The sequence below is a fragment of the Ptychodera flava genome, chromosome 4, assembly GCF_041260155.1.
Source record: "Ptychodera flava strain L36383 chromosome 4, AS_Pfla_20210202, whole genome shotgun sequence".
In the NCBI taxonomy this organism is placed as follows: Eukaryota; Metazoa; Hemichordata; class Enteropneusta; family Ptychoderidae; genus Ptychodera; species Ptychodera flava.
Window position 1 is genome coordinate 40,436,896 of NC_091931.1, and position 24,692 is coordinate 40,461,587.

The 24,692-nt window shown below is 36.7% G+C and overlaps 2 protein-coding genes across 2 annotated transcripts in view; both read left to right on the forward strand.

Annotated features, from left to right (window-relative positions):
* The first annotated feature begins 493 nt into the window (after nucleotides 1–493).
* On the forward strand, nucleotides 494–9,004 carry LOC139130519 (N(4)-(beta-N-acetylglucosaminyl)-L-asparaginase-like). Its single transcript, XM_070696290.1, has 11 exons — nucleotides 494–661; nucleotides 3,178–3,289; nucleotides 3,877–3,924; nucleotides 4,180–4,292; nucleotides 4,728–4,791; nucleotides 5,051–5,105; nucleotides 5,513–5,618; nucleotides 6,022–6,097; nucleotides 6,397–6,504; nucleotides 7,284–7,416; nucleotides 7,875–9,004. The coding sequence occupies exons 1-11, from the start codon at nucleotides 535–537 to the stop codon at nucleotides 7,908–7,910; spliced, it is 978 nt and encodes a 325-aa protein (XP_070552391.1). The 5' UTR covers nucleotides 494–534; the 3' UTR covers nucleotides 7,911–9,004.
* A 14,722-nt stretch (nucleotides 9,005–23,726) lies between these two features.
* Nucleotides 23,727–24,692, forward strand: part of LOC139132285 (UNC5C-like protein) — a 123,234-nt gene continuing 122,268 nt past the window's right edge. The window contains exon 1 of the mRNA XM_070698674.1: nucleotides 23,727–24,304. Coding sequence (XP_070554775.1) covers nucleotides 23,735–24,304 — 570 coding nt within the window. The 5' untranslated portion in view covers nucleotides 23,727–23,734. The remainder of the gene's footprint in view (nucleotides 24,305–24,692) is intronic.

Genomic DNA, 24,692 nt, shown 5'->3' on the forward strand with positions numbered 1-24,692 from the left:
CAATTATTCAATAGATCATGCATTTGTTATTAATAAAAGTAATTCATACTTGGTGATAAAATTGTGGGTTTTTTTGGTTTTTTTTTTTTTCACAACATTTTCCATGGGAAATCCGCCGCTAACTCCAGACGTTAATCCTAAAATCAAATTATTAATTACTGCACTTTGGACATTTGGGACTGCACATATACATGATGTATTGCTTCGTGTTAATGGTGTTATATGAAGAATTTGTGCTTGAAGCCACTTCATGAAAATACTTAAAGTAAGTAATTTCGAGTGTGTCACAGGCTGAACACGTTATCAAAAAACCTTTAAATTCCTGACCCCTTGAAAAAGTGTTGGTCCCTCATGCCAAGTTAGCGTTTACTAACGTTATCTCGTCTAAGTATTTGCAGTATAACACCTTTTCACACATTAATACCCTATCTTATCGCTACGATCTATATTTATAAAGTATAATACATTCATGATCACATGACGCTGATATCGACAAAAATAAGGAACGTGTTGGTGCAGTGTTGATTCTCAACGATGAATTTTCGCTGTGTATTTCATCTCTTCTTCGCCTTTTTAAGCTGCAATCCAAATGCGGTTTTGGCATCTGATGAGTTGCCAGTTGTCCTGGTAACATGGAAGTATCCAGAAGCAACTATTGGAGGTAAGAAAAATGTCTCTCCCTTTGTTTTCATACTTATCGAATAAGATCGATGGTAAACATATGCATGTTTGCACCTTGGAGTCGGCTATTCGGGTCATAAACTAAAGCTAAGTTTTAATGACTTAAGACAGGCAGCGGTTTTAATCTCGCAGAAAAATATGTTAATGCTGTCTTGAGAACTGGTAAAGTGGATTGTAAGTGCTTATAGAAAACCTCATGGAACCGTGTCGCCCCCAGAACGCTATCGTAGCTCTACCAGCGTAAACGTGGTATGATCTCGATGACATTCATCAACCGAGGGATACATTGACCATCACTGAGACAGAATCATCGACAAAGTAACCGTCAAATTCCGACGTGTCCTGTCACGTCATTCATACTCGTTTATTGGCAGGGCATTACATCTTTTTAGACTTGACGACGCACTATGGGTCAACATAATATTCCAAAACCTGCGGAGAACTACAGAGGGGCGCCTGATACCTATATATACGTTAATTTCTTCTCGTCCCAACCAACGATAAATGGAACCTTGTCCGTCACTATGATTATACAGATTCCGTTCAAACTGAAATTGGGTCCGACAACAGTCTCATTTGCTTAACTTAATGATGGCTACACAGCATTTGCTCATCGTATTGATACGCATGCGTGCATTTGTGACTTCGACTATATGTCTAGGGCTATAATGAAGTAATTTTCAGGCACAGCACAGGCATAAAAGGTCCTTATCTTTGATAAGGTGATTTTTAGTCGATAGGTGGTTACAATAATCTTATTGTTTGAAGTATGATGCAAATGGATATAATGATACAGCGGGCAAAGCGCCAGACAACAAATCATTGTCATAATGTATATTTTATGAGAGTAAGTGTCTTTAATAACCATGTATTCTATGATTCAATTACTCTTATGACCTGTGGGGTGATTTGAAATGCACTACACAAAAACAAGCTCGTCATGCCATTGCCACTTAAATACACTGGCAGTATCACATGAAGATTTTCCGATCTGCAACAGTTGGTGGGACCTCTTCTGACTTGCTAGAGCTACAAACTGGCGTATTTGAGTAAAGCGGTGACACTGAGCGTGAAACATTAGTGTCATACCTTGGACATATGCTTGCAATGGCGACATAGCCCGATTCGCATATTATCTCAATCATTCCAACTCGTGGTACACGCGGCTCCAGTGTGTATTCTGACCTTTAGTGGGTTCAAACACGTTACGCAGAGTTGTAAGTTATTGTGTATCATTGAAAAATCTTTCAGCCAAACTCATCGTTTGTGACTCCACAGTGTTTCAAACTGTACGTGATTCTGTATCAGTCATCATTGAAAACTGTCCTACCAACGATGCGTCCTCAATGATCGCAACATTCTCCATTAAGAGTATCCGCTCCGGAATCGGAAGAATTTCAGAATCTCTGAATAACTTGAATAAACTGCTTCTTCTGAACATTGATTTTTTCCTTGATTTTGAAAGTTTGATGACGCATTTACGTCCTCAAATCCTACGTATACAGTGAAACAGGCGACGCCTTCCAATATAATTTTAGTTTCAATGCAAGACGTTCCGTAGAAGAGCCCCTCTGTGGCTGAATCGCTGACAATGTATTAATCTTAAGCAAGATGGTCATCGAACACAATGCTTAAAGACCAGTGTGTCGTGTGTCTCTTTTCTTCTTAGATGCATTCAACAAAGCTCTCGTCACCGTGACGAAGTTACAGAACAGTGAGCTTACACTTAACCCATGTAGCATCACTAAATTAATAGACTATGCGTAGTTGCCTTCCGTTCTTACCAAAAACTACTAGAAAGAAGCAGTTAGTAGTTAGTGCAAAAATGTTCACTGTTGAGGTAAAAGTCCAAAACAAAGGGAGTTTAGGGGAAAATGAAATTATACAAAACCTTGATAAAACAGGAAAATAAAAGAAAACTGAAAGAAAAGAAAATCGCATTTTATTTATCGCGCCTCTTTTGCCGAATATCAAGAACTAAAAACACAATTTTGTTTGTGTATGTCATGTATGTGTTGTGGATTGAAGGAATGAAACCTTCCACATTCTGTAACACGTGCACAACTTTTACACAACATTTTAAAACGTTTTAATTTAGTAATTCCTTACTGTGAAGCACAAGAGTTTGGACCTTCATTTATAAATTGGCCCATTTCAGCTCTCTTTACAGACCTTGTCGCCTTTTACCGAACAAGGCAACTACCCTGACCGTAGTAACAAATCGGAACTTCTGTCGACTGTGCAAGTTTACTTTAGCACTGTCAATTTGTATTTGAGTAGCTCCGTATCGAGTGTAAGTAACGCCTGCAATCTGTCAGGCTATCACAAATATGCCATAATGTTAACAACTTACACAGTTCCGTTACACTATCTTCAGTTGTAAATTGTGTTTTTGGTGTTGATTTGGTATCTTAACAGCTACCTACGTGTGAACAGCACATTTGATATGAACCATGTAAACCGACCGATCGAATGTTTGCCTTTCTGTCTGCCTAGCATGGGACTCAATCACTGGCAGTGGTTCTGCAGTAGATGCTGTCGAGAAAGCTTGCAATATCTGTGAAGACAACCCTTCTATTTGTAGAGACAGCGTTGGATTCGGCAACAAGTAAGTATTACAGAGACAGATTTATGCTCAAGTGCTTGACATTTTAATGTCTACTTAAACAACATGTTGACATTTTAATGGTCTGCTAGCTATGCACAGTAAAACACAATGATTATTTATGGCAAATTTATGAACGCCCCTGTAATTAACACTTGAGGAGCTCAGAAGTTTGATATCTTTCTACAGATTTATCCTAGGTGCAAAATATCTGCCGATTATCTTTTTCTTAGTCAATTATTTGTCCAAACTTTTACAACTCAGGAAAGTTTTTGGACGAAGTCAGTGTGCAAAAACACTATTGGATCTAATTTGGGATAATTGGATGGTGTAGTTATGTCGGTTTAATCTGCAAATGTGAGCTCATCTGTTTTTTCCGTTTAAGAAATGCACTTGTTTTTATGAGTAATTTGTAATATTGCAACATTCAGCTATAGGGCATCCAATACTTTTGAGACCTTTGAAAAATATAAAGATCCAATTCTCCCAAATCAGTTCCAATCGCATTAAAGGGTTTATTGGTTTTATGAACATCCAGTGTTTATCAGTGATATTTGCTAAGTGTTAATGGACATTTTTCTGTATTTTAGGGTCGATGACAGGGGGGACGTAACTCTGGATGCCATGATTATGGATGGGTATGTTGTTTTGAAAATTACAATCAAACTTAAAATACCGCGGCTATTTTAAGTTGAGAAAGGAATCCTCCGACAGGCTGGCATCTGAACAACTATGCCGTAGACATAGACATAAGAGACAATTTTACCTACAAACATGGACACCTGAGAGACTCACGCAGACGACAGACAGATAGACAGACGGACAGACGGAGGGATAGACATGCCCATAGACACATGTGATGATGGCTACCAAAATCTTCTTAAATTTCACAGAATCACTCATGATGTTGGTGCGGTAGGCGGTATTGGACGTGTGAAGAGAGCAATATCAGCTGCAAGGTTTGTCATGGAACATACAAGACACAGCCTGCTGATCGGAGAACAAGGTAACGTCAACAATTCAGTTTCCAAAACATGCCTCAAATTATAAAGAGTTTTGCAAGAAGATCCATCGTCGGAGGCAGCGCTGATGAAGGTATAGCGTCGAGAAACAGGTCTTCTATAGTCTGATGCCCAGTGAATCCACTAGAGTTAAATTGACACGACAAGCAGGACTTGACGAAATTACGTCGACTTTACAATAAAGCTCTGTCGGTTTGCAAAATTTGGTAGTTAATTATCTAACTATTCAAGCAACGCAATCGTCTTCAAAGAGAGGTCTCAAGCCACCGCGAGATCTCCCGAGATACAGCGATGTCACGGAACTGTACATGTGATGAAAAGAAAACAGCAGCTTTGTGTGTAAAAGCCATGAAAAACTATTTTTTATGACTGATGATTGCAATGACGATATAAATCAGCTCTCTTTTGTTATTTCCCAGCGGCAATTTTCGCTCATAATTTTGGCAAGCTTCCAAATGAAAGTCTGCAAACCGAGAGATCGAGGTAAGCTAAGTCAAATATCTAGTCTTCATCAGTTGAGAATCAGACCTTGCATTTGGAAAGAATTCAACCAAAGAATTCGTCATTGTTTCGGAAAATATCCACGTGGCAAGTCGTGCTGTATGAGACGACTCCAGGGTTTCAAAAGTCTGTCAATGTCATATCGTGGATGATTCTGCACGTTCACTGCATTATCAATAAATTCCCAATGTACAAAACCGTAACTAACAAGTCCCTAAAATTTTAAAATTTCTGGTTTCAGAAATAACTATGAAACTTGGAGCAACAATAGAACATGTCAGCCAAACTTCTGGGAGGTAAGACTGCAAAATTCTATAATGCAGTAATACATGATCTTAATCTCTTGAACTGAAAGCTAACTTATCACGGCTACAAATCTTGAAAACAATTGTGTATTTGAATGTATATATTTTTGAAAACTAGGTCGACGTGATATTTATGGCACACCTCTTTACTTTATGCAATTTTGAAGAGCTATAATAAGAACAGTGATCTTACATAAAACCGATTTAGGGTTTTTCTCCTTGTGGAAACCTGGATGTACACGTGTTATATATGAAAAATTGAGTTTATGATAGGACAGATTAACTGTGTTTTATTTCTTATGATATGATATGAAAGACTCTGATAATGTACACTATACTTCTGATCATAATTCTAGAATATTGCTCTAGGTTTCCATATTACACTTCATATTTTTCAGAATGTTACACCAGACCCATCATCGAGCTGTGGGCCATACTCTCCCGCGGAACCTTCAAGCCGAGAAATCTTACATGAACTTGACATAGATGACCATGATACCATAGGTAAGGAAACTTCAATTCAGTCCTGCGGTTGATAGCCCAAATGTAGGTGATGATTATCTATTAGGTATGAGAACGAAGTCGATTCTGTAACACAAAAAGTAAAATTTTTGTCGGACGGAGAGTAAATCCAGATAAACATCGGCCGCACGCTGGACGACGAAAACACTTTCTCTCGACTTTTTAGGTCTTTCGCCCTCAAGCTTTGCCATAACTACCCACTGAAAAGTAATAGGAACTTGGTACGATACGAAGAGATACACTTGTCAAAAAATGGTCACACAAAAGTCATCGTTATAAATGATTATCATTGCAACTGATAAAATACAACATTAATACATACAAGCGATCTTGATTACGAAAAAAGAAGTGTTCAACACTGGATAATGTATTTTGAATTGTACAGGCATCGTGGTTATTGATGAAGACAGTAACGTAGCATGTGGAACTTCTACCAATGGCCTGTCCTACAAGATAGCCGGGTATGTGACAACATGGCACCGAATTTGATTGGTCAGCGACACATTTGTAACATGTGTTATGATATTAGTATCAACTGTCTTGATGCAACTTTCAATATTAAATTACCTATATATTGTCAGTTTTTAATAATTCAAAACTCTTTGTGCGAACAGTCTCTCCACTGTGATGCGAGACAACATACGATCACTTTTATTGCGCTGTGTAATAACGAAAAGTGTGTAAATTCTTTCTATGTTTTTTTTCCAAATTCTTGACATGAAGTTATCAATGTCTGTGTCATTTTTATTACGTTTTACAGTCGCGTGGGTGACTCGCCTATCGTTGGTGCTGGTTGTTACGCCGACAATGACGTTGGGGGCGCTGCAGCAACCGGGAATGGTGACATAATGATCCGATTGTTACCAAGGTAATAGCAAACCATAAAAGGGAAGGAAAAAAGTCATTTAATTAGTACATTCGGTCTGTGGAAAATGTAACTCTTTAAATCACAATGTTGGAAACGTAGTTTCTTTGCTAGTCAAAGCATATTGATACCCTATATGTATCTCAATAACGCCAAACTGCTGAAAGTGCTGCTTTTGAACTACTGGTACTATAGACATTTTTACTTGACTTATTAGGTACAAGTCTTGCTGATTACAGAAAGTTGTATTCAACATGATTTTGTGATCCCAAATAGTCTTTAATTGTCGTTGATGGCGCAGCAGGGAAACTTTTTATCAAGTTGTGATTTCTAGCATCATTCAACCTGAAGGAATGCCTGTTTCTCATTTACTGTCACACCATACCGAAACAAAAAGTTTCCAACAAACAAATTCATCATCCTATATTATTTTCAAAGGAAAACGAAACGCAATGTTAACGTTGTTAGAAGTGAAATACTGCCTGTCAATTTGAGGTTTCTTTTATACTTCAAATGAAAGAAATAAAAAATAAATATATCTTCGAGACAGGGTTGTGTGAATGCATGTTATCGGAACAGACATGTCGCTAGGATTTATATCCAAAAAAGTAGATAGCTGAGATAATGCGGGCTTTATAAACAAAGCACATACGGGCATTTATAAGTTATGGAAAGAATGGATTTCTGTAGGTAGATCTACATTGCACTAGTTGTAATTGGGTGGGGGCTGTCATGATAATTATAAAACCCTTGTAAGATGCCGAATTTCTTTGTTTATCTAGTTACCAGGCGGTTGAAAATATGCGCAGAGGAATGTCTCCAAGCGAAGCCAGTGCAGAAGCTTTGAGTCGATCGCGTACAAATACAATGAATTCAGTGGTGCCATCATTTCTGCAAACAAAGAAGGCGAATATGGTGAGATTTATTACACACAGATACTGACAAATGTCTGAGGTTACTCCAATTTGCATAGACCCTCTTTTTAGGATCTATGCTTATGCCTGTAAGGGCATCAGCCTAGATTAATGATGGACTCTGTAGACGGTCTCAAGGCGGCTTTCCCAAGGACATTCCCACATAAAATAAAAGCCTAACTGTCCAGAGTCAAGTGTCACTGTAACAATGTTCGAGAAATTCCGTGGACACAGAGCTTTACAGCCTTGGCAGCAACTATGTCATGAATATCGGAATTTGTTTCTGAGAAATAGTTATGTAGACCACTTTTCACATCAAACCTAATAGTTTCAAGAATACTAAAAATAAAACTATCAGAGCGACATGAATGCTGATAAATTAAGATCTGTAAAGCTAAAGAAGTTTTGTAAAACAAGGAAAAACATTAAATCAGTTTTCTGCAATCATTTAACTTTCAGGAGCTGCATGTTATGGTTATAGTTCAGTTGATATAACGTACAGGACGGCATCAATGGCGAACATAACAGTGGAAAAGATTCAGTGCACAGTGAAAGCTGAGAAACCGTCTGTTGGTGGCAGCGCCGTGATTGAACCACATTTTGCCATGTATTTCTTCCTTTGTTTTATGCCTCTGTTTCTGTAGTGAAAGGTTCCATACAGGGTAGTACTAGATAAGCGGTGAAGGATCTTTTTATGAAAACGTCTATGAGTTTTTGTTCTTGACATGCTATTCCCAACTCAGACTATTTGACTGTAAACATGGCAAACAGCAGGGACACTGACGGGCAAAGTTTGTTTATTTGAGAAATTTTGATTAAAAACTTTACAGGATACGGAACTCCATGCTAAACATGTCATTTGAAAACAAGGTTCCTTGACTGAACATTGCTTTCATAAGTGTCTGTAGGGTCTAAATTCAATCAGCTTTTCGAGAGTGCTTGTACTTTCGAATTCTCAAGGTATGTTGTGAAGGAGTAATTTTATCGGTATACATAGGCCGAAAGATCCGTCGCTCGAGGCGCTCTCTACTTCCCCCTCCCCGGCCCCCTCCCCATTTGTAAGAGGGGGCGTAGAGAGCGCTCTCGAGCGAAGAGTCTTTTAGTCTACGGTATACAGTGATAAAATCTATGCTTGATACTCTAGCGACCATTCAATTAGAATAAACGAATCAAATAAAATGATCAAATAAAATTACTCATACGTTCTCACACACTCACACTAAGCATATGTACTATGCAAAACTTATGTAACCCTTCCTGAGGATGGCAAAAATATACTGTCGCTGTTTGTACAGAGCTTCCCGGTTAACGCAAAATCCTGCATATTTCACGCATAATTACTCTGCAGTAAGCAAAGTAAATTGACGCCTGCGTAATCCGATACGCATTGAACAAAAAAAACGCAGTCTCCGTGACAAAGACATGAGCACACGTTGTTTCCCTCCTATGCGTATTTTATCCAGGACCAAAAATAAAATGTTTGCTGATAAAAATGTTCGTGATTTTGCAATATTTTGTCCTGCATTCTATCAATTATGTAACATCAATTGTTTCCTTCAAGGCTGTACCAATAAAAATGTATCATGTTCAACAGAATTCGTCTTTACTTCAAAAACATGTTCTATTTTCCGTTTCGCCCAATGCGTACCAGTAAATCCCGAGGATCTCCGCGTCGAATATCAACAAATTTAAGGTATTGCCACGCGGACTTAGAAATAATAGTTTTATCGCGGTCTGAACGCTTCTTTTCAACGAGTATCGTGATCTCTTTCCGAATATTGCAAACCAGTGCAGCCGTGATTTCAGTCTCATCTGCCCCATGTGAACGTGGGTTCAGTACACAAAACAGGATTAAAACATCGAAATGTAGTTGTCTGAGTGAAGATGTCATAAATGATCTGACGATGATAACAATGGGAGGCCCAAAACTTAGCGAATTTGACTTCAGAGCAGCGATGATAGAGCTCAGCAAAGACATCGTCGAAGTATTAGACAGAAAAAGTAACGATTCCGCAGAGAATAGAACGGAAGAGTATTACTCTTCAAAAGAAAAACATTTTCACTGATGTTTATTGAATGAACACTTTATTCATTGACTTTTCAAATAGTTTTCGATATCGCGTTATTTTATTGGTACTTACAGGTAGTTGTACGCATTTTGATACATTGTACGCACAAAAAACATTTGCGTACAGCCTTATGCAGGTTTGAAAATTATACCCCAAGCTCTGATTTGTGTACAGCTTTATTTAAAATATATTGTATTTACATTTGAAGTTAATAAAGTGTCTCACTTTAAGAGTTGGATATACAATCGGTGGCTCTTCAACACGCAATAGAAATATTACACCCATGGAGGGCGCTCATCAAGCAGAGAACCATGTGACGGTTCACTGCAGATGTCATGTCTCGAAACCAGATCAGATCTTGGGTACGGAGTCTTTTTTCGAGCGAGATAACTTCCACTAAAGCAAGAGTCAGTTCGCTAAACATCGTCCACAGCACCGTCATAGATGCACTCCGGTCCCGTAACATAACAATGAACGAAAATCGACACGATGTTTTGTCTCATTTTTCATTCTGTATTGCATTTTTTTCAATTATTAACCATTCCGTGCTTGTACTACACGAACAAAACCCTTAGTGTCGCGAATGGGGTTTAAAAATGTAAGATTAGAATGTTTATTTCCATCTGAAGATGCACACTCGACGCTTACATGATTAATAATTGATTCATTATTAATATAAGAAAGAATAAAATATAATTAATTGGTACTTGCTTTATACATTAGTAAGACCACCACGCACTGCGTATACCGCGTAAACAATAAATTCAAGCACCAAATTTAGTTGGTCTCTCATAGCCCTGCGAACGATGCTGTGTATTCCCGGCGTTATACGTCCTAATGAGTTGGGAGGCCGTATAACGCCGGGAACGCACAGCATGGTATGCAGGGTAGCTGATATGTACAGCTTGCTTTGTCAGACTAGGGCACTTTTGTTGATTTGTCAAAAAGTTAGACATAAATGAAGTTTGTTGTACATATAACATTTTGCATTTATCATAATAACAATCCACTGTGTTCAATAAGCGACATATTATGCCGTCATTAGCTTTGTCATAGCAACTGTACTGCCATACGTCCAGTTTTGCAAGCTGGGAACCCCTTTGCCTGAAAACTGGCAATTTGCATCTAGTAATTGACACAGATGGCGCTTTTCTAAAAGTGAGGTCAATCCCAGCACTCCTAGCGTGAGTCCTCGTTCATATGTTGGACAGATTTATCTCTTTTCTATTTTTTAATCGTGACGGTGACGATATCTTATATCAATGACAAGGTGAAAAATAATATTTCCTGGGTAATAGCAGCGATATGTTTTATTGATGGCTAGTGAAAAAATCATACTTTGCACGTTTCGTATTTGTTTCTTTACTATCACTTTAAAAACACGGCGGCTCGCTAGAATTGAGCTGGGTAAACTTCGTATTGTATATACTGAACCTGCAGATGCGTAGTCAGTTATCAGCTGGTGCGACTATTAAAACTCGTCGACGGAAACTTGTCGTACAGCGGTTGTGTCATGATGCACTGTCAACAAGTTTCTGAGCTCTCTGATACGGAAAGTGTAGTACTCCTGAAACCTCAGAGATTCTTCGCTTCAGGATATCATTATAGTACCAAGAGCCTGAAGAAAATATCTTGTATGCATTGTTTGTCAATATGTTAATTGCATTATGTAGTACAAACTACTGTCATTCAAATTTGCAGTCAGTTGACGAAGATTGAAGGCTATATGTTGTCATATGATGGTGTACAAGTCTAATACAAGTGAAGTTATGGTGCAGTTGTCAAACTTAGAACTTTAATAGCTAACTTTTATCAAGTCAGTACAGTCAACTACTTAAGCGTTCCCAGGATAAAATTATTTTTTCCTTCGCCTGCCGACTATTTGTTTCACCAAAATCATCCGCTACCTCCATGATTTGAGTCACCTCTGCGGAAGTAAGAATGCGTCATATCTGTGCAACAAAAAGGTGAGGCATAGACGTCAGACAGGGTAAATAGGAATGAGTGAACAGGAAATACAGAAAATGTCATGTCAGGTTGATATGTGTCAGGGAATCCATTTTTGGCTGTTGATATCATCTGATAACAACCCACCAGACACTGATCTAGTTCCCCAAATGTCAATATATTGAAAAAATAATCAGAAGTTCCCAGCTTAAACCTCGGGTGGTCCAGATAAGCATGGGGGTACAGAGGTATGTGGTCAGCGCAGAGACGGAACATGACCTAGCGAGTTGTTAAGTTTATTTTTGATTGGTATGCAGTGGTTTCTTATTTGTGCAAATCATTCAAGAGAACTAGTTCTAGTTGTTATTGTATATGTTGCTATTTGTAATGAATTGCTTTGTTGTTGCTTAGAATTATTTCCCAGTGCATTCAAAGGAAAACTGTAATAATCCAAAGGGATTCCAGAGCTGTAAGTGCCGAGGAGGTATTGACGCGGAGCATTACATAAAAGGACCGACCGTTTCACTTTGCACAATAGTACATAACAAACATATTGTAGACTATATTAAAACAAGTTTCAACAACATGAAAAATTTTCGTTCTGCGATTTTCAAACATCGGGGATATATCTTAAAAAGTTTGTCCTTAGATAAGTGCTTGATATACTTTCAAGATCGATGCTTCGACCATGATCGTCGAAATTCAGCTAAACATCAAAATTCAGCTAAAACGTTCTACATTAATTTTCAAAAATGAGTTGGTAACTTAGGTTAAATACGTGTTAACTGATTCTTATCATTTCTGTGATATATTCTTATTGATGCCCTGATATAAAAGGCTTATCTGTCAATATTTTTTTTGGGATAACAAATAGGGAAGTAAGGAACAGGAGGTGTGGTTCAAAGCCTGAGTGCCTGATATATTTCACCCAAACACCATGATGTCATACCGAAAGAGCGGAGCTGAATTTATACTTGAAATTGTAAATAGCGAATGACAACAATATTAAATTTTCTTGAACCCTGAAAGGAAAACTCTAGAAAACAGCAAGACATTTTAAATAACATGAACAATATAACCTACCCCAATATGTTTGGTAGTTTCTAGAAAATCGATAGCAGAACACCAATCAGAAAACTGATAGCATACTAGTTTACAATTTTTGTTCGTGATTTTCACGTAGCAGAAGTCATGATGAAGGAGAAAAAGGATGCCCTCTATCTGGTGACGCACAGTACATATGTTATCATGCAAAAGTATTTCCAAAGATGTTGAATTCCCGCCCTCTTCAGTGAGAATGCACTATGGCATTTTGAAAAGATAACATCGTTATTTTAGCGGGGACATAGTACCATTCGAGCGCATTTTACATTTGAACTCACAGGTGCAACTGAACGAGTTAAAATTAGCACTGTCTGGTCACAGGGCAAAGATTGCTGCCCGCTACCCTTCAAGTCATCACTCGATAAGAGTAGACAACCATTGCTGTTGAAGGTAAGATGTTTTCTACTCAAAATGACTGAAATATTTTGGCCGAAAAACTGTAAACCGTAACCTGAAGACTGAAAATTTGAGTTGCCGAAATATTTGGACGTCAGAGTCCACAATATGGCATTTGGTTTATTTATACATACATTTACATATCAGTGTATATTAGATGTTCTTCTTACATGGTGCAGACAAAGATTCAAATAGCGATTTGAATGTCATGGCTATCAAACAGGAATATCATAACACATACAATTTATTCATTTCGATTGTGTCCCGTCCAGTCATGTTTGGTATCAGTTCCAGTAACAAAACTACAACATTGATGAAGCAGGCATCTTCTCACCAGCTATTTGTAACGCAGCCTGGTGAACCTTGACAACATTGATGAATTACAGCGACGTCAAGGTATATTGATTTATGTGTAAAATATACCTGAAATCACTTGCGCGGTGTATAGGGAACATTAAAGCCCCAGTAGCTGCAAATGTTTGGCAAACCGATCTCAAAATATTCTTAGTTTTCCAAGAGTTTTCTTTGAATAGACCCATTAGAGATTTAAAAAGTGTATAACGCTGCCATGACTGTCAAAGGTAGCATGTAAATTCAGAGTTTTAACGTCATTTTAGATTTCCCGCCATTTTCAAAAACTAATCATATGACAGAGAAAATCAAGATTAAAACAACAAAATGTTGGCCATCATGTGTTGTTCAAGGCCAACTTGTTGTTTTTACGAAAATTTAATGGCATTCATACATTTTTAGATTTTTTCGAGTCATAAAATGCGACAAAGCAGTTCCAGATTTTGTTTAACTATTACTAACATTAGAACCATTGAACAACATCAAAATTTGGGAGCCAAAATATTTTCAGGTCCCCACTATTGGCAGGGCAAACTTTCAAGCCCCCCTCGACTACCCCCAAAATTTTTGAATGCCCCCTGAATTCCTCCAGCCCCTCCAGCACCACTTTTTGTGAACGCGGCCTTACTGCTCGGTTATCAATTGTTACAGAAATGAAGCTTGTTCGGAACTTATCAAATCTTGCCTAAATTTTGGGAAGATTAGAAAATAGTACAATGAACTTGATGCAATGCAGTACCATGTAATGAAGAATACCAAGCTAACTGTTTACATGTGTCGTATGATAGACAGCAACATGAGAAAGACCACTGATGTTGATGAAATCATAAGTTGCAAATCGATATTTATGTCCTTGTAGCACTTTATTAATGATAACTTGTATGAACTTTAAAGGAAATAACTGTTTTTGTTCTAAAGATTAAAACATTGATACTAAAGGTATGTGGCAGATAAGAAAATAATCGCTTTACGCTATTTTACGAGCACATATAAGATATCCGTTACTTTAACGATTATTTATGGTTTACACGTTTGAGAGGAAATTGCAAAAGTATTCTCAGCAACTTGCGTTTTTTATCCAAGGAGGATTGAGGACAGTTGGCAAACAGAAAACGTACTTGCCAAACAGATACAAAACAAGCATGATCCTGGTCGACTGAACAATTGAAAAAAATGCAGAAGCAAACAAGCAAACTCGCTTCCTAATTAAAGCTTTGACATAGAAATGTGCAAACATCTGCTTACCCATTTTGAATTTCTCGCATTCAATTTTGCTGAGTTATTTACAGTTACACTTAACAATGAAAGCGGAAGTCCACGATCACTGGTTTTCGGATTATAATCTATTCCGCCTGATCAAAACACCAGTCACTTTCAGTTTTACATTTGCTTTAGCGCTGTCTACAAAATTTTAGTCCAATTGTTGCACACCAATCATTCGGTATGGACTATTGAGAATCGAGCTCGAGCTCAGTCCAAGAGAGCGCTCAATCTCGAGAAAGCTGCATTATATGACCGTTATTTTACCGGGCTTGGTTCTTCAGACCAAAATTCTATATCCTCTAATTCTAAAACAAAAAAACGTTCCAAAAGTAAGTTATCGATAATGATCCTGTGAAAAAATTTAAAAAAGTAACGAAAAGCAAAAACACAGCCTTAGATTCTCTGCCGCACTGTAGCAGTCCGAAATAATTGAGTGTTTCGCAATTGTAAGGTTATGATTCTCACTATGCAAGTGATGGACGGGACAGAATATAGCAATTTTACGTTGCTAAATTAATACACTTAATATTTTTATACAAATATTTTCTGTGACACTACATCGTTTGATGATAGCATGGACTTAACAGCTACTACTATAGGCTACACTTCAGCGTTAGCGGAAGGGAGCTCAGCATTGTTTTGATCTATTTACAGAGCCAACACGGATTATCAATATGTAAAAAGCATTAATTTCAAGTCCATGCAGTGAATGAAGTTTTCATATCTCATGGTACAATAACACAATTAAAGTAAAACTTTTAAAAGTAAAGATTCTAATTTAATTTGTGACTAAATGGAATCATTTATTTCAATCAAAGTTGCCATTGTAAAACGAAACATTCTTATATTAAAAAGTTTTTTTGATGGAATATTTTAACTTTCCAGTATTGTAAATTTTGTAAAACATTTTAAAGTAGCATTTAACTTGTTATACGTGTTGTACTTTTGAAACTATTTTTTCCGGTAGGTCACTGTACTCAGTTTTCACAATTTGGCAAAATGTAGCAAGAAATTAACAATTTGCATACTTCTCATGATGATCATTTTATGTGCTCCTAAGCTGGTGCCATTGACCTTGCCAGAGGTCAAGTCAGCTAAGACTGATTAATCCAAAAAGTCCACTGGTGTTTTAATAATGAATTTATTTAAGAATTTGCCTTAGGAATATGCCTCTACAACCTGCTGATAAGAGGTGGTGTCAAACAGCACACCTACGCAATACATGTTTATTTTTACTCTGCGTACATTTTTAATAGATATACTGTTGACAGTTGATGTGTTGAATTTTAACTGGATATAAATTCAATCATCAATAATAACATATACCTGAACCCCTTTCTGATTTAATCCAAAAATCTAGCAACATAGTTGTGTAACGATTGCAATTCCAAATCCATTATCTCTTAAAATATTATTTCAGCAAAATGCAAACACGGAGTCAGTCAAGTTCCCTGGTTATTATTATAATAAATTGACCGAAATGCGTCAATAATGAAAATGGTGGAAACGTTTCCTTTCTTAACCAATAGAGGACTCCAATGACTTGACTCAATACCTAAACTGTCGAAAAGATATCAACAAAATATCAAACGCAGGAAACTATTTCTTGCCATATATAATGAAACTGACCTTCCATCACGATCAGTTACTGAAATTTGAGTGCCTCATTGCTAACAGGTTTTTACATGTTCATGCCATTTTCTCTCTTCATCTTACCCAGCAGTCCCCAATAACAACAATATATTTCGTCAATGTTGGACAAAGAATGGATGAAATATACAATTGTAATAGACGATAGGAGGGCGAATCAATTAAATAATAATAATTATAACATTGTTTAATTTTACAGTTTCAAGTTTTACAAAAAACTAAAATAATGTTTGTGAAAGAGACTTTACTTTTCACCCTATGATTTTGAGCTGATAGCTATATCACATGTAATACCTGTCCTTCAACTTGCACTTTGTGAAATTACACACCAAAGATTAGAGCGAACGTGCAAAAGCTAATCGAAATAAAGTTAATCCTTCATTTCCTGTCAGTTTACATTTTTTGTTTTGTAGTTCAACATAGATATACGTGGCCTACATTCAAATACAGTGAAATGGAAGACGGGATGTTTGATTCAAGAGACTTTTCAGATCACACGTTCAAAAAGACGAGTGAGAATCATAATGGTAAGTGCTTCTGAGAACTCAAATTCCGAATGAATCACGGTGCCATTCCTAACAAATCGACTTAACATGACAATAACCGTAAAGAGATGTAGCTCATAGTTCTGATTACTGCCAAATTAGATTTTGCAAGCTGCACATTATAACTGTTATGACTACAAAATTTACAAAAGTACTTTGTGTAATTGTCACACCTTCTCGATACATACTAAGATAGAAAATAAGCCATCAGTCGATAAAAGTATTAAGTTGTCTTCCCCAACAAAATCGAACGTAGTATGTTTTTATAATTGGTTTTTACATTGAATTTGATCTTCTCTGCACGCTTACCATTCTGAGATGCTTTTAAATCTTACCCCAAAGAGCTGACATTGACACCATTACAGACTTTGAAAGAATAGTTAATATTTGTATGTAGGTAGGTATACGCGAACAATATTTGCATTAAGCGCTGCGATGATGACTGTGTGTCTCAGAAAGTCATAAACCAGCTTCTGAGCTTTTGTTAATATATTTAAGGTCGTCAAGCATACAAAGATGCATGTCCACGGTGGAAAACGCCATGCTTCCGTTCTGACACTGTTCTTCCAACTCCAGCAAAGAATGTCCTTCAGAGTTTTATAATATCCATCTTGTTTAAAATATGCAAAGTTAGCTGATCTACGTTTATTTCATATGCTTTACTCAAACTTTTATTCAGCTTTTACTATATTTTTATGTTATCGCGACAATTGCCGTCTGTGAACAGATACAAGTATTCTTCTGCAATTTTGACCGACACAATAAACGAGTTAAGAGCCCGATCGTTTCCCTGATCCGAAGAAACACAGTCTTATAATCTGAGTCAAAAGACATTCAACGTTTTAGTGCACTAATCTAAAATAATGCTTTGCCGTTGTTTTCAACATTGCTTCTATTGTTGTAGTCAATCACACTGTGACTATGAAAACTTTATAGCAACCTCCTGAATGAGTGAAACTAGATGGCGGTTCTGTTGCTGTTGTCTTTGTATATGAATAACTATTTCGGTCATACTTGCAGGCAAACAATCAATATCGAATCAGATAAGTAAAATCTATATCCGAAAACTCTGACACTAAATACTGCAACAATTGCACAACAATTGTCCAAACCAGAAAAAGTTATATTTTCACCGTAACACTTTCCTTGTTTTTTTCTTTTGTATTTGTATCTTTAGCTGGTTAAATAAACAGTTATATATTTATAGGGGTGAAAATACTCACAAAGACGTTACAGGACTCAAGCATATTTGTCACATTTGTCATTAAGTTTTACTTCTCAGTAGAAGTGACGCATATTTCTCAGGCAGCAAAAGCTGTTGAACAGCTATGATATTAATCAGGCAAGAACGTTTCCCGTTCGCCGAAAATGACATAAATAAAACGAACAATGAGCGGATCTTTAAAGTTCGCCACAGATGTTTGCGTTTACACTCTGTCTTTCGTCCGGTTGATGTGAGTTCTATGTCGTCGCAACGGGATCGATGTTTTCGACGCCTTGAAATATCAGTCCATATATGAGGACAACAGAGAAATTTAAAGGTCATTGCCATGAATTTCTATTCAGCAGTTGATCTTATATTTAATTTGCTATAATAACAACCAAGTTTCCTATGAAGTAGAATACATAAATCAATAGAGAGGTATATTTTGGTTGGGATTTCATTATACATTGATGTATTTACTTACTTATCGATTGATTGATTGATGCATGGTTTGAGCTTTGTAAATAAACAAACATTAAGCTGCGATCGATGAGTGCAAATAGAATGGCAGTTTTAGTATTAGTAGAGGTCAAAGGTCTTCTGCAGATCTGGTGGTGTGACGCGGTGTACACACGAATCAACCCGACCAGGTGACTCGTTGCCTGAAGAATACCCTAAGGTAGATTTACACGAGGCGACTCGACGAGCATCACAGTAGGCAACGCACTGATTGTGTCCTAATCTTGAATTCAGGCTGCCATTGTAAACTCTAATTTAGAACCTTTGGCAGGGTCGTTATTTGTCTTTCAGCACAATTTCTGAGAGCATCAAGTACGCTTAATCAACCTTAACATTATATATAAGACATTTTAAAGGATTTTCAGTACTATCGAAGCCCAAATCGTATTGCCGTATAACGCGTATTGCTATTTGTACTACAATAGATAAAAGTTGTCAGATGTGGATCAGAGACAGCCTTAATGTACGAAAAATCATTACTCTCCACCATCTCTACCTCAATGCCATTTCATATGTGAAAGTGATAATTATGATTTTCTGACAAACATTAACAATGCATCATTTACGCAATAATGACCCTCACGGAACATAAAGGGCGACAGAATACTTTGCACAAACTTAACCTAAGAAGCGTATACAGTGCTAAGTTGCTTGAGTTCATTATGGGCCGAGAGGGTGCATAAAATAATGAATCTTGGAATTAAAAATAAGACTGAAAATTAATTTGGGTATTCCAGTATCTGTGCCTTTAAACGTATAAAAGGCAGATCACGGCTGCTTATGTATGATGTAGTACACTTGATAAATGAAATCATGATCGCATCCTTTATTCAATTCATTGAAGTCATATTATCCTTCAATTCCAGAGAATAGAAATTATACTTAAACACCTCACTACAGGCTACAAACTTAGCCTAATGACCTTTGCCTCTTTTTTACTCATTTTTCATAACACTAATTTATCTTGAGACTAAAAAACATTCAAAAATACTGTCAGATAGCTCGTTCTATCATCCTTAATACCCTGACTATTCGATTGTCAAAAGCGGCATTTAACGATACAGCGATCAGAAAAATTAGGAAAGACATTAAGGATTGAAGTACTTCGATTGATCGACAAAGACAGTAAGAAAGAGTCGGTCCATCGGGATGACATGATGTCGATTAATTGACAAATTCAAACGGAAAAAGGATATTTTGTTCCCCTATTTTCTCTTTTGTAAGAGAATGAAAATACAATGACGTTACAGGACCCGAACATATTTGTCATATTTGTCATTAAGTTTTACTTCTCATTAGATGTGACGCATATTTCTTAGGCAGCAAAAGCTGTTTGACGGGTATGATATTAATAGCTATGATTATCAGGTAAGAATGCTTCCAGTTTACCGAAAATGACATGAAAAAACGAACAATGAGCGGATCTTTAAAGTTCGCCACAGATGTTTGCGTTTACACTCTGTCTTTCATCCGGTTGATGTGCTGCCGCCATCGGATATATCTTTCGACGCCTTAAAATATCAGTCTATATACAAGCCTATATATTACCCTTAAATCCAGAGAATAGAGATTATGCTTAAATTATACCGAGGTAAAAAGAAGTTATAACACAGGGTAAAATCCAATGCCAAATAATTAATAAAAATCTATAAATAAATTGATAAATAATGATAAAATTCGAAAATTGTTGGACCAGTCAAGTGCTGAAAAATTGGTTCACGCTTTTGTCACGTCGAAGTTAGATTATTGTAACAGTCTACTTTTTGGCCTACCTGCATATAAATTGAGCAAGCTTCAACACATTCAGAACTCTGCTGCTCGTTTGGTAACTGACGGAAGATGGGCCGCCACATTGATATGACATCTATACTCAAGGAGTTACATTGGCTCCCAGTAGAAGAACGAATCCGTTTTAAAATTCTTTGTCTGGTTTTTAAAATTGTCCATCAAGGTGAATTGGTTCCAAATTACTTATCAGAACTAGTAACAATTGATAGCCCAGTACATAATACGAGAAGGAGTGTCGGTGTAAGATTGAATCCCTTTTCTGTCAAAGATCACGGGAAACAACTTTCTAGAACATATGGTGACAGAGCTTTTAGCGTGTATGCCCCTAAACTGTGGAATAGTTTGCCGCCCGAACTTCGGATGATAAAGAAATTCGTTCTTTTTAAGAAGTCTCTTAAAACCATTATTTTTCGCCAATGCTACTGCTGACTCGGATATAATTTTATCTGCATTTTTTATATTTTATTTATATTTTATTTATTTTTTATCATTTTTAGTGAGATTTTTTAAAAATACCTTCTTTGTTGTTTTTAGGGGGGATCCTTTATTCTAGATTTCTAGATTTTAAGCTAGCTTGTTTTTATCGATTGGTTTTGATTACACTCTTTCCTCTGAGTTATCTTGTGTTTTCTTCGAATTTTTTTATTTCTTCCTGTAATTTTCTGTAATGTACAGACCACTGAGACAAGATGTGTAGTGGTCTTTAAACAATAAATTATTATCAAAATATGTATATATTAAATATATATATATATATATATATATATATATATATATATGCATTCTTAAGTGCTTTAACATGTCCGGTCTGTTTTAAAAGACAATGGAAACAAGCATACATGCTCATATTTTAAATAAACTACTGTTTTGGTCAATTAATTAACATACTCTTAGGAAAAGTAATAGTGAAGATTGTATATTTAAAACGTCTATTTCTGGGAAGTCTAACAACAGAAAATCAGTACTGATATGTTTTATAACCCATAATAGTTTTACTTGATATAAGCAACAAAACATCAAAGTAACCGATGAGTGCCAACTTCTATATGTTTTCGGTGAAACTAGTAATAATATCAGCTCTGATATATTGTTTAAAAAAAATTTTAGGGAAATTTAACACTGTGCAGAAAAACAGCAGTACAGTGCACACGCTAATCGAAATAGAGTTTATCTTTTTTATCATTTCCCGTCACTTTTACATTTTCTTTGTAGTTAAACATAGAAAGACGTGGCCTGCATTCAAATACAGTGAAACGGAAGAAGACTCTGGGATGTCCGCTTCAAGAGACTCTACTGACCACGCGTTAAAAAAGACGACTGTGAATCATAATGGTAAGTGATTCTGAGAACTAAGAGTCCGAATTAAGTCAAGAGATGTAGTTCATAGTTGTGATTACTGACAAATCAGATTAAGCAAGCTGAACATTATAATTGTTATAACGTCAACATTTTATAGCTGCATTTTTCTGTTATTGTCACACTTTCTCGATAGGTCTTTTGAATCCCATGAAGTAAGAAGCAGTAACCCCTATACTGAATTATTCAAACCCAGACAAGCTTCATGGCAATATGCCCTCCACGTGCATGAAGAGTCTGCAGTGACTGAATGAAAAATAATAGGCTTATCTATGGCGCGTAATCCAGACCAAAATTAACACTTAACATTTTGAGCCAACTTCCATGCAACTCTCACCAACCTCCATGCAACTCTCACCAACCTCCATGCAACTCTCACCAACCTCCATGCAACTCTCACCAACCTCAATGCAACTCGTGAAATGCATCCGCCTTGAGCCAATCTCAATCCAAATCGCGCGAACTTCAATGAAACTGAGGTTGACTCAAATGCTTTGAGTCAAAGTTGCAACGCAACTCTCATGAAGGACATTCTCTTTGCAGTGAAATGCATTTGCCTTGAGCGCGCGGCGACTAATTTGGATCGGGCTCTCTTGATTCCCTTTGAAGCTCGACTAATCTGAACTACACTTGCTTTCGTCTTGCTTTAAAATTCAAATAGTCAAATTAAGGGGGCGCTGCACCCAAAACGGCGTATTTTGCTAAAAAATCACTTTTTTGCAAATATCCATCAATTTCAATTAATTTGTTAACCAAAGTTTGAAATATTGTTGGGTTCACCTATTAGCTTGTCAAACAGTCTAAAGTTGCATGATAAAGAAGTGTTAATTTATGCAAATGTATGCAAATCACCCGATTTCCTGGCTTCTTTTCCCCTCCAATTTCAAAATTTCCAAAGAATTTAACTCCACTCTGGCTGGGTCAAATTTTCTGAAATTTTCACATTATGTTCTTTAAATGCTATATAACAAAAGACTATTTTGTTTGGCAATAAAGTTCTCACATTTTGAATAAGAGGCATTTTAATTTTGCTAATCATGATTTTAATCACTTTTTTGAGTGTCAGTCTTTCAACCCTTGCCATTTTAGAATGAGGATAGATAATGCAAAATAAAATAGTCGTTTTTTTCTACATATACTCTTCTTTCAAGTGAAATATTACATTTCAGAAAATATCAAGTTTTTTACTTAAATTAATTTTATCATTAATACCAAAATTGAGGTTTTTACCCCAAATATACACCCACTTCATCCTTCGAGTAAAGTATTGCTACCATACTAAACTTTAGAGTCTCTGCTTTTTGAAAATATATAGTATGAGGGGGTTTCCTTGTCATCTTTGATGAGAAATATTGCTTTGAAAAAAACTGTGTTGGCAACATGCAGCTCCACCTTAAAAGAAACTCCTACCAAGTCATTTTACAGGTCGAATTAATAAAGGACTTTTCGACAATTCTTGTAGAAACATGTTTGTCATGTCGAGTTGGCTCTATGGGCATGCTTCATGCGTATTGGTAATTAACACTATAACAGGTTCTTGGGTGGTGCGATTGAAACTGAGTGCAGGGACATAGAAAAGCAATAAGCTTAAACCAGTATATGAAATTTCAAAATCACTTTTCAGCGATACTGGAAAAAGGGATAGCTTGTAATATGAAGTTGAGCGATGCAACCACGCAGTGGTCATGCAGAGGGTGGTCAGGCCTCCTGTTGTAGAAACTGGAAAATTTAGCAATTGAAATGGTGTCATTTTGTGGCAATTGGGTGAATTTTGGACATGTACAAACCATTACGGCAAAAATAAATTCAGCGTTATTTTTATTTGTATTTTGCATTAAGTTTTGTTAATCATATCATTGATCACTACCTATTGGAAAAGTGTTAATATCAAATTGGCCAAGTCTTCAACATAACCAAACCTAACAAGGCTTCCTTAAGGCTTACCTTCTCTCAAATGAAATATTCCTAATAAATAGATTTGAGGATAGCTGTTCTTGCAAAATCGTGTCGAAATGAAATCTTTAAGATTTTTCCCCTAATTTATTCTAATCACATAGTTGCAGCAAGTGGAAAATAAAATAAGTGTCGATTGATTTTTTAATATCTTTAATAGTAGGGTTCCGTAACATGTTGAAGAAAGGTATAATTCGCGAAGTTCACGTAGACCACCAACAGCATTTCATCAGTGTACCAAACACCGACATAACGCTTGTCATCCCGGAGAGAGCTGTGCGTGAAGGCGAATGTAAATACCTCTATGTGGGAGTTAGCTGGGAGGACGCCGATAGATGCAGTTCAATAGATGGGAAGAGGAGAGTCAGTCCAACTGTTGTCTGTGGTCCACCAGGAACCCAGTTCAACAAACCAGTGATTCTCTCCTTTTCTCACTGCGTACTGTATGACAAAAACCAACCTTCTCCGCTGACGATTCTTTCAAGACCATCAACCAATGGTACCGAGGGCGAAGAGGATAAGTGGACTGAGTGTAGTGATGAAGACATCAGAACTGTTATCCATGGGAATAGATGTCTTATCTTCACCAGACATTTTACAAAGTACACATGTGTCAGTCGACAGTTAAATGGTCCCTGCGAGTGTCTATTGCTTGGTGTAATGGCTTTCCATACATATATTTCGCCGGGAATGCCTATACGCGTCAGGATATACATCGGCAACGCGAATCCTGATGAAAAAGAGGTAAATGTCATAAATACGTATATATATAGGGATAGTTAAGACATTTTCATGCGCATACATACATTCTATTTTCTCATGTCCATGGCCAATACTGGAATGCGCCTGCAGTCTCCCAGTGTAGCTTTATCGGTGGTGCAATGCGACTTGGAGTGCCTAGCCCGAACCACTTCCTTTGGACTTTCCCCAGGGATCACAATAAACTTAAACTTTCAGGAACATAGTATTGCCACAATAAAAATTGCATTATTTCAAACGCGAAATTAATGTAATACAAAATTGTAATTTTTCGTCTATAATTGCAAATATGATTAAAACTTTATACTTGCTTGACTTGCTAGTGTTGCGATGCCGTATTAAAAGTTGTTTCATAAAGTTAACATCAAAACCT

Bases quoted from the DNA above. Each gene is read 5' to 3' on its own strand.
- LOC139130519 (XM_070696290.1), top strand. From the start codon at position 535: ATGAATTTTCGCTGTGTATTTCATCTCTTCTTCGCCTTTTTAAGCTGC. The intron at 3,290-3,876 runs GTAAGTATTACA...TCTGTATTTTAG, and splicing joins AGCGTTGGATTCGGCAACAA to GGTCGATGACAGGGGGGACG. The intron at 5,106-5,512 runs GTAAGACTGCAA...CATATTTTTCAG, and splicing joins GTCAGCCAAACTTCTGGGAG to AATGTTACACCAGACCCATC.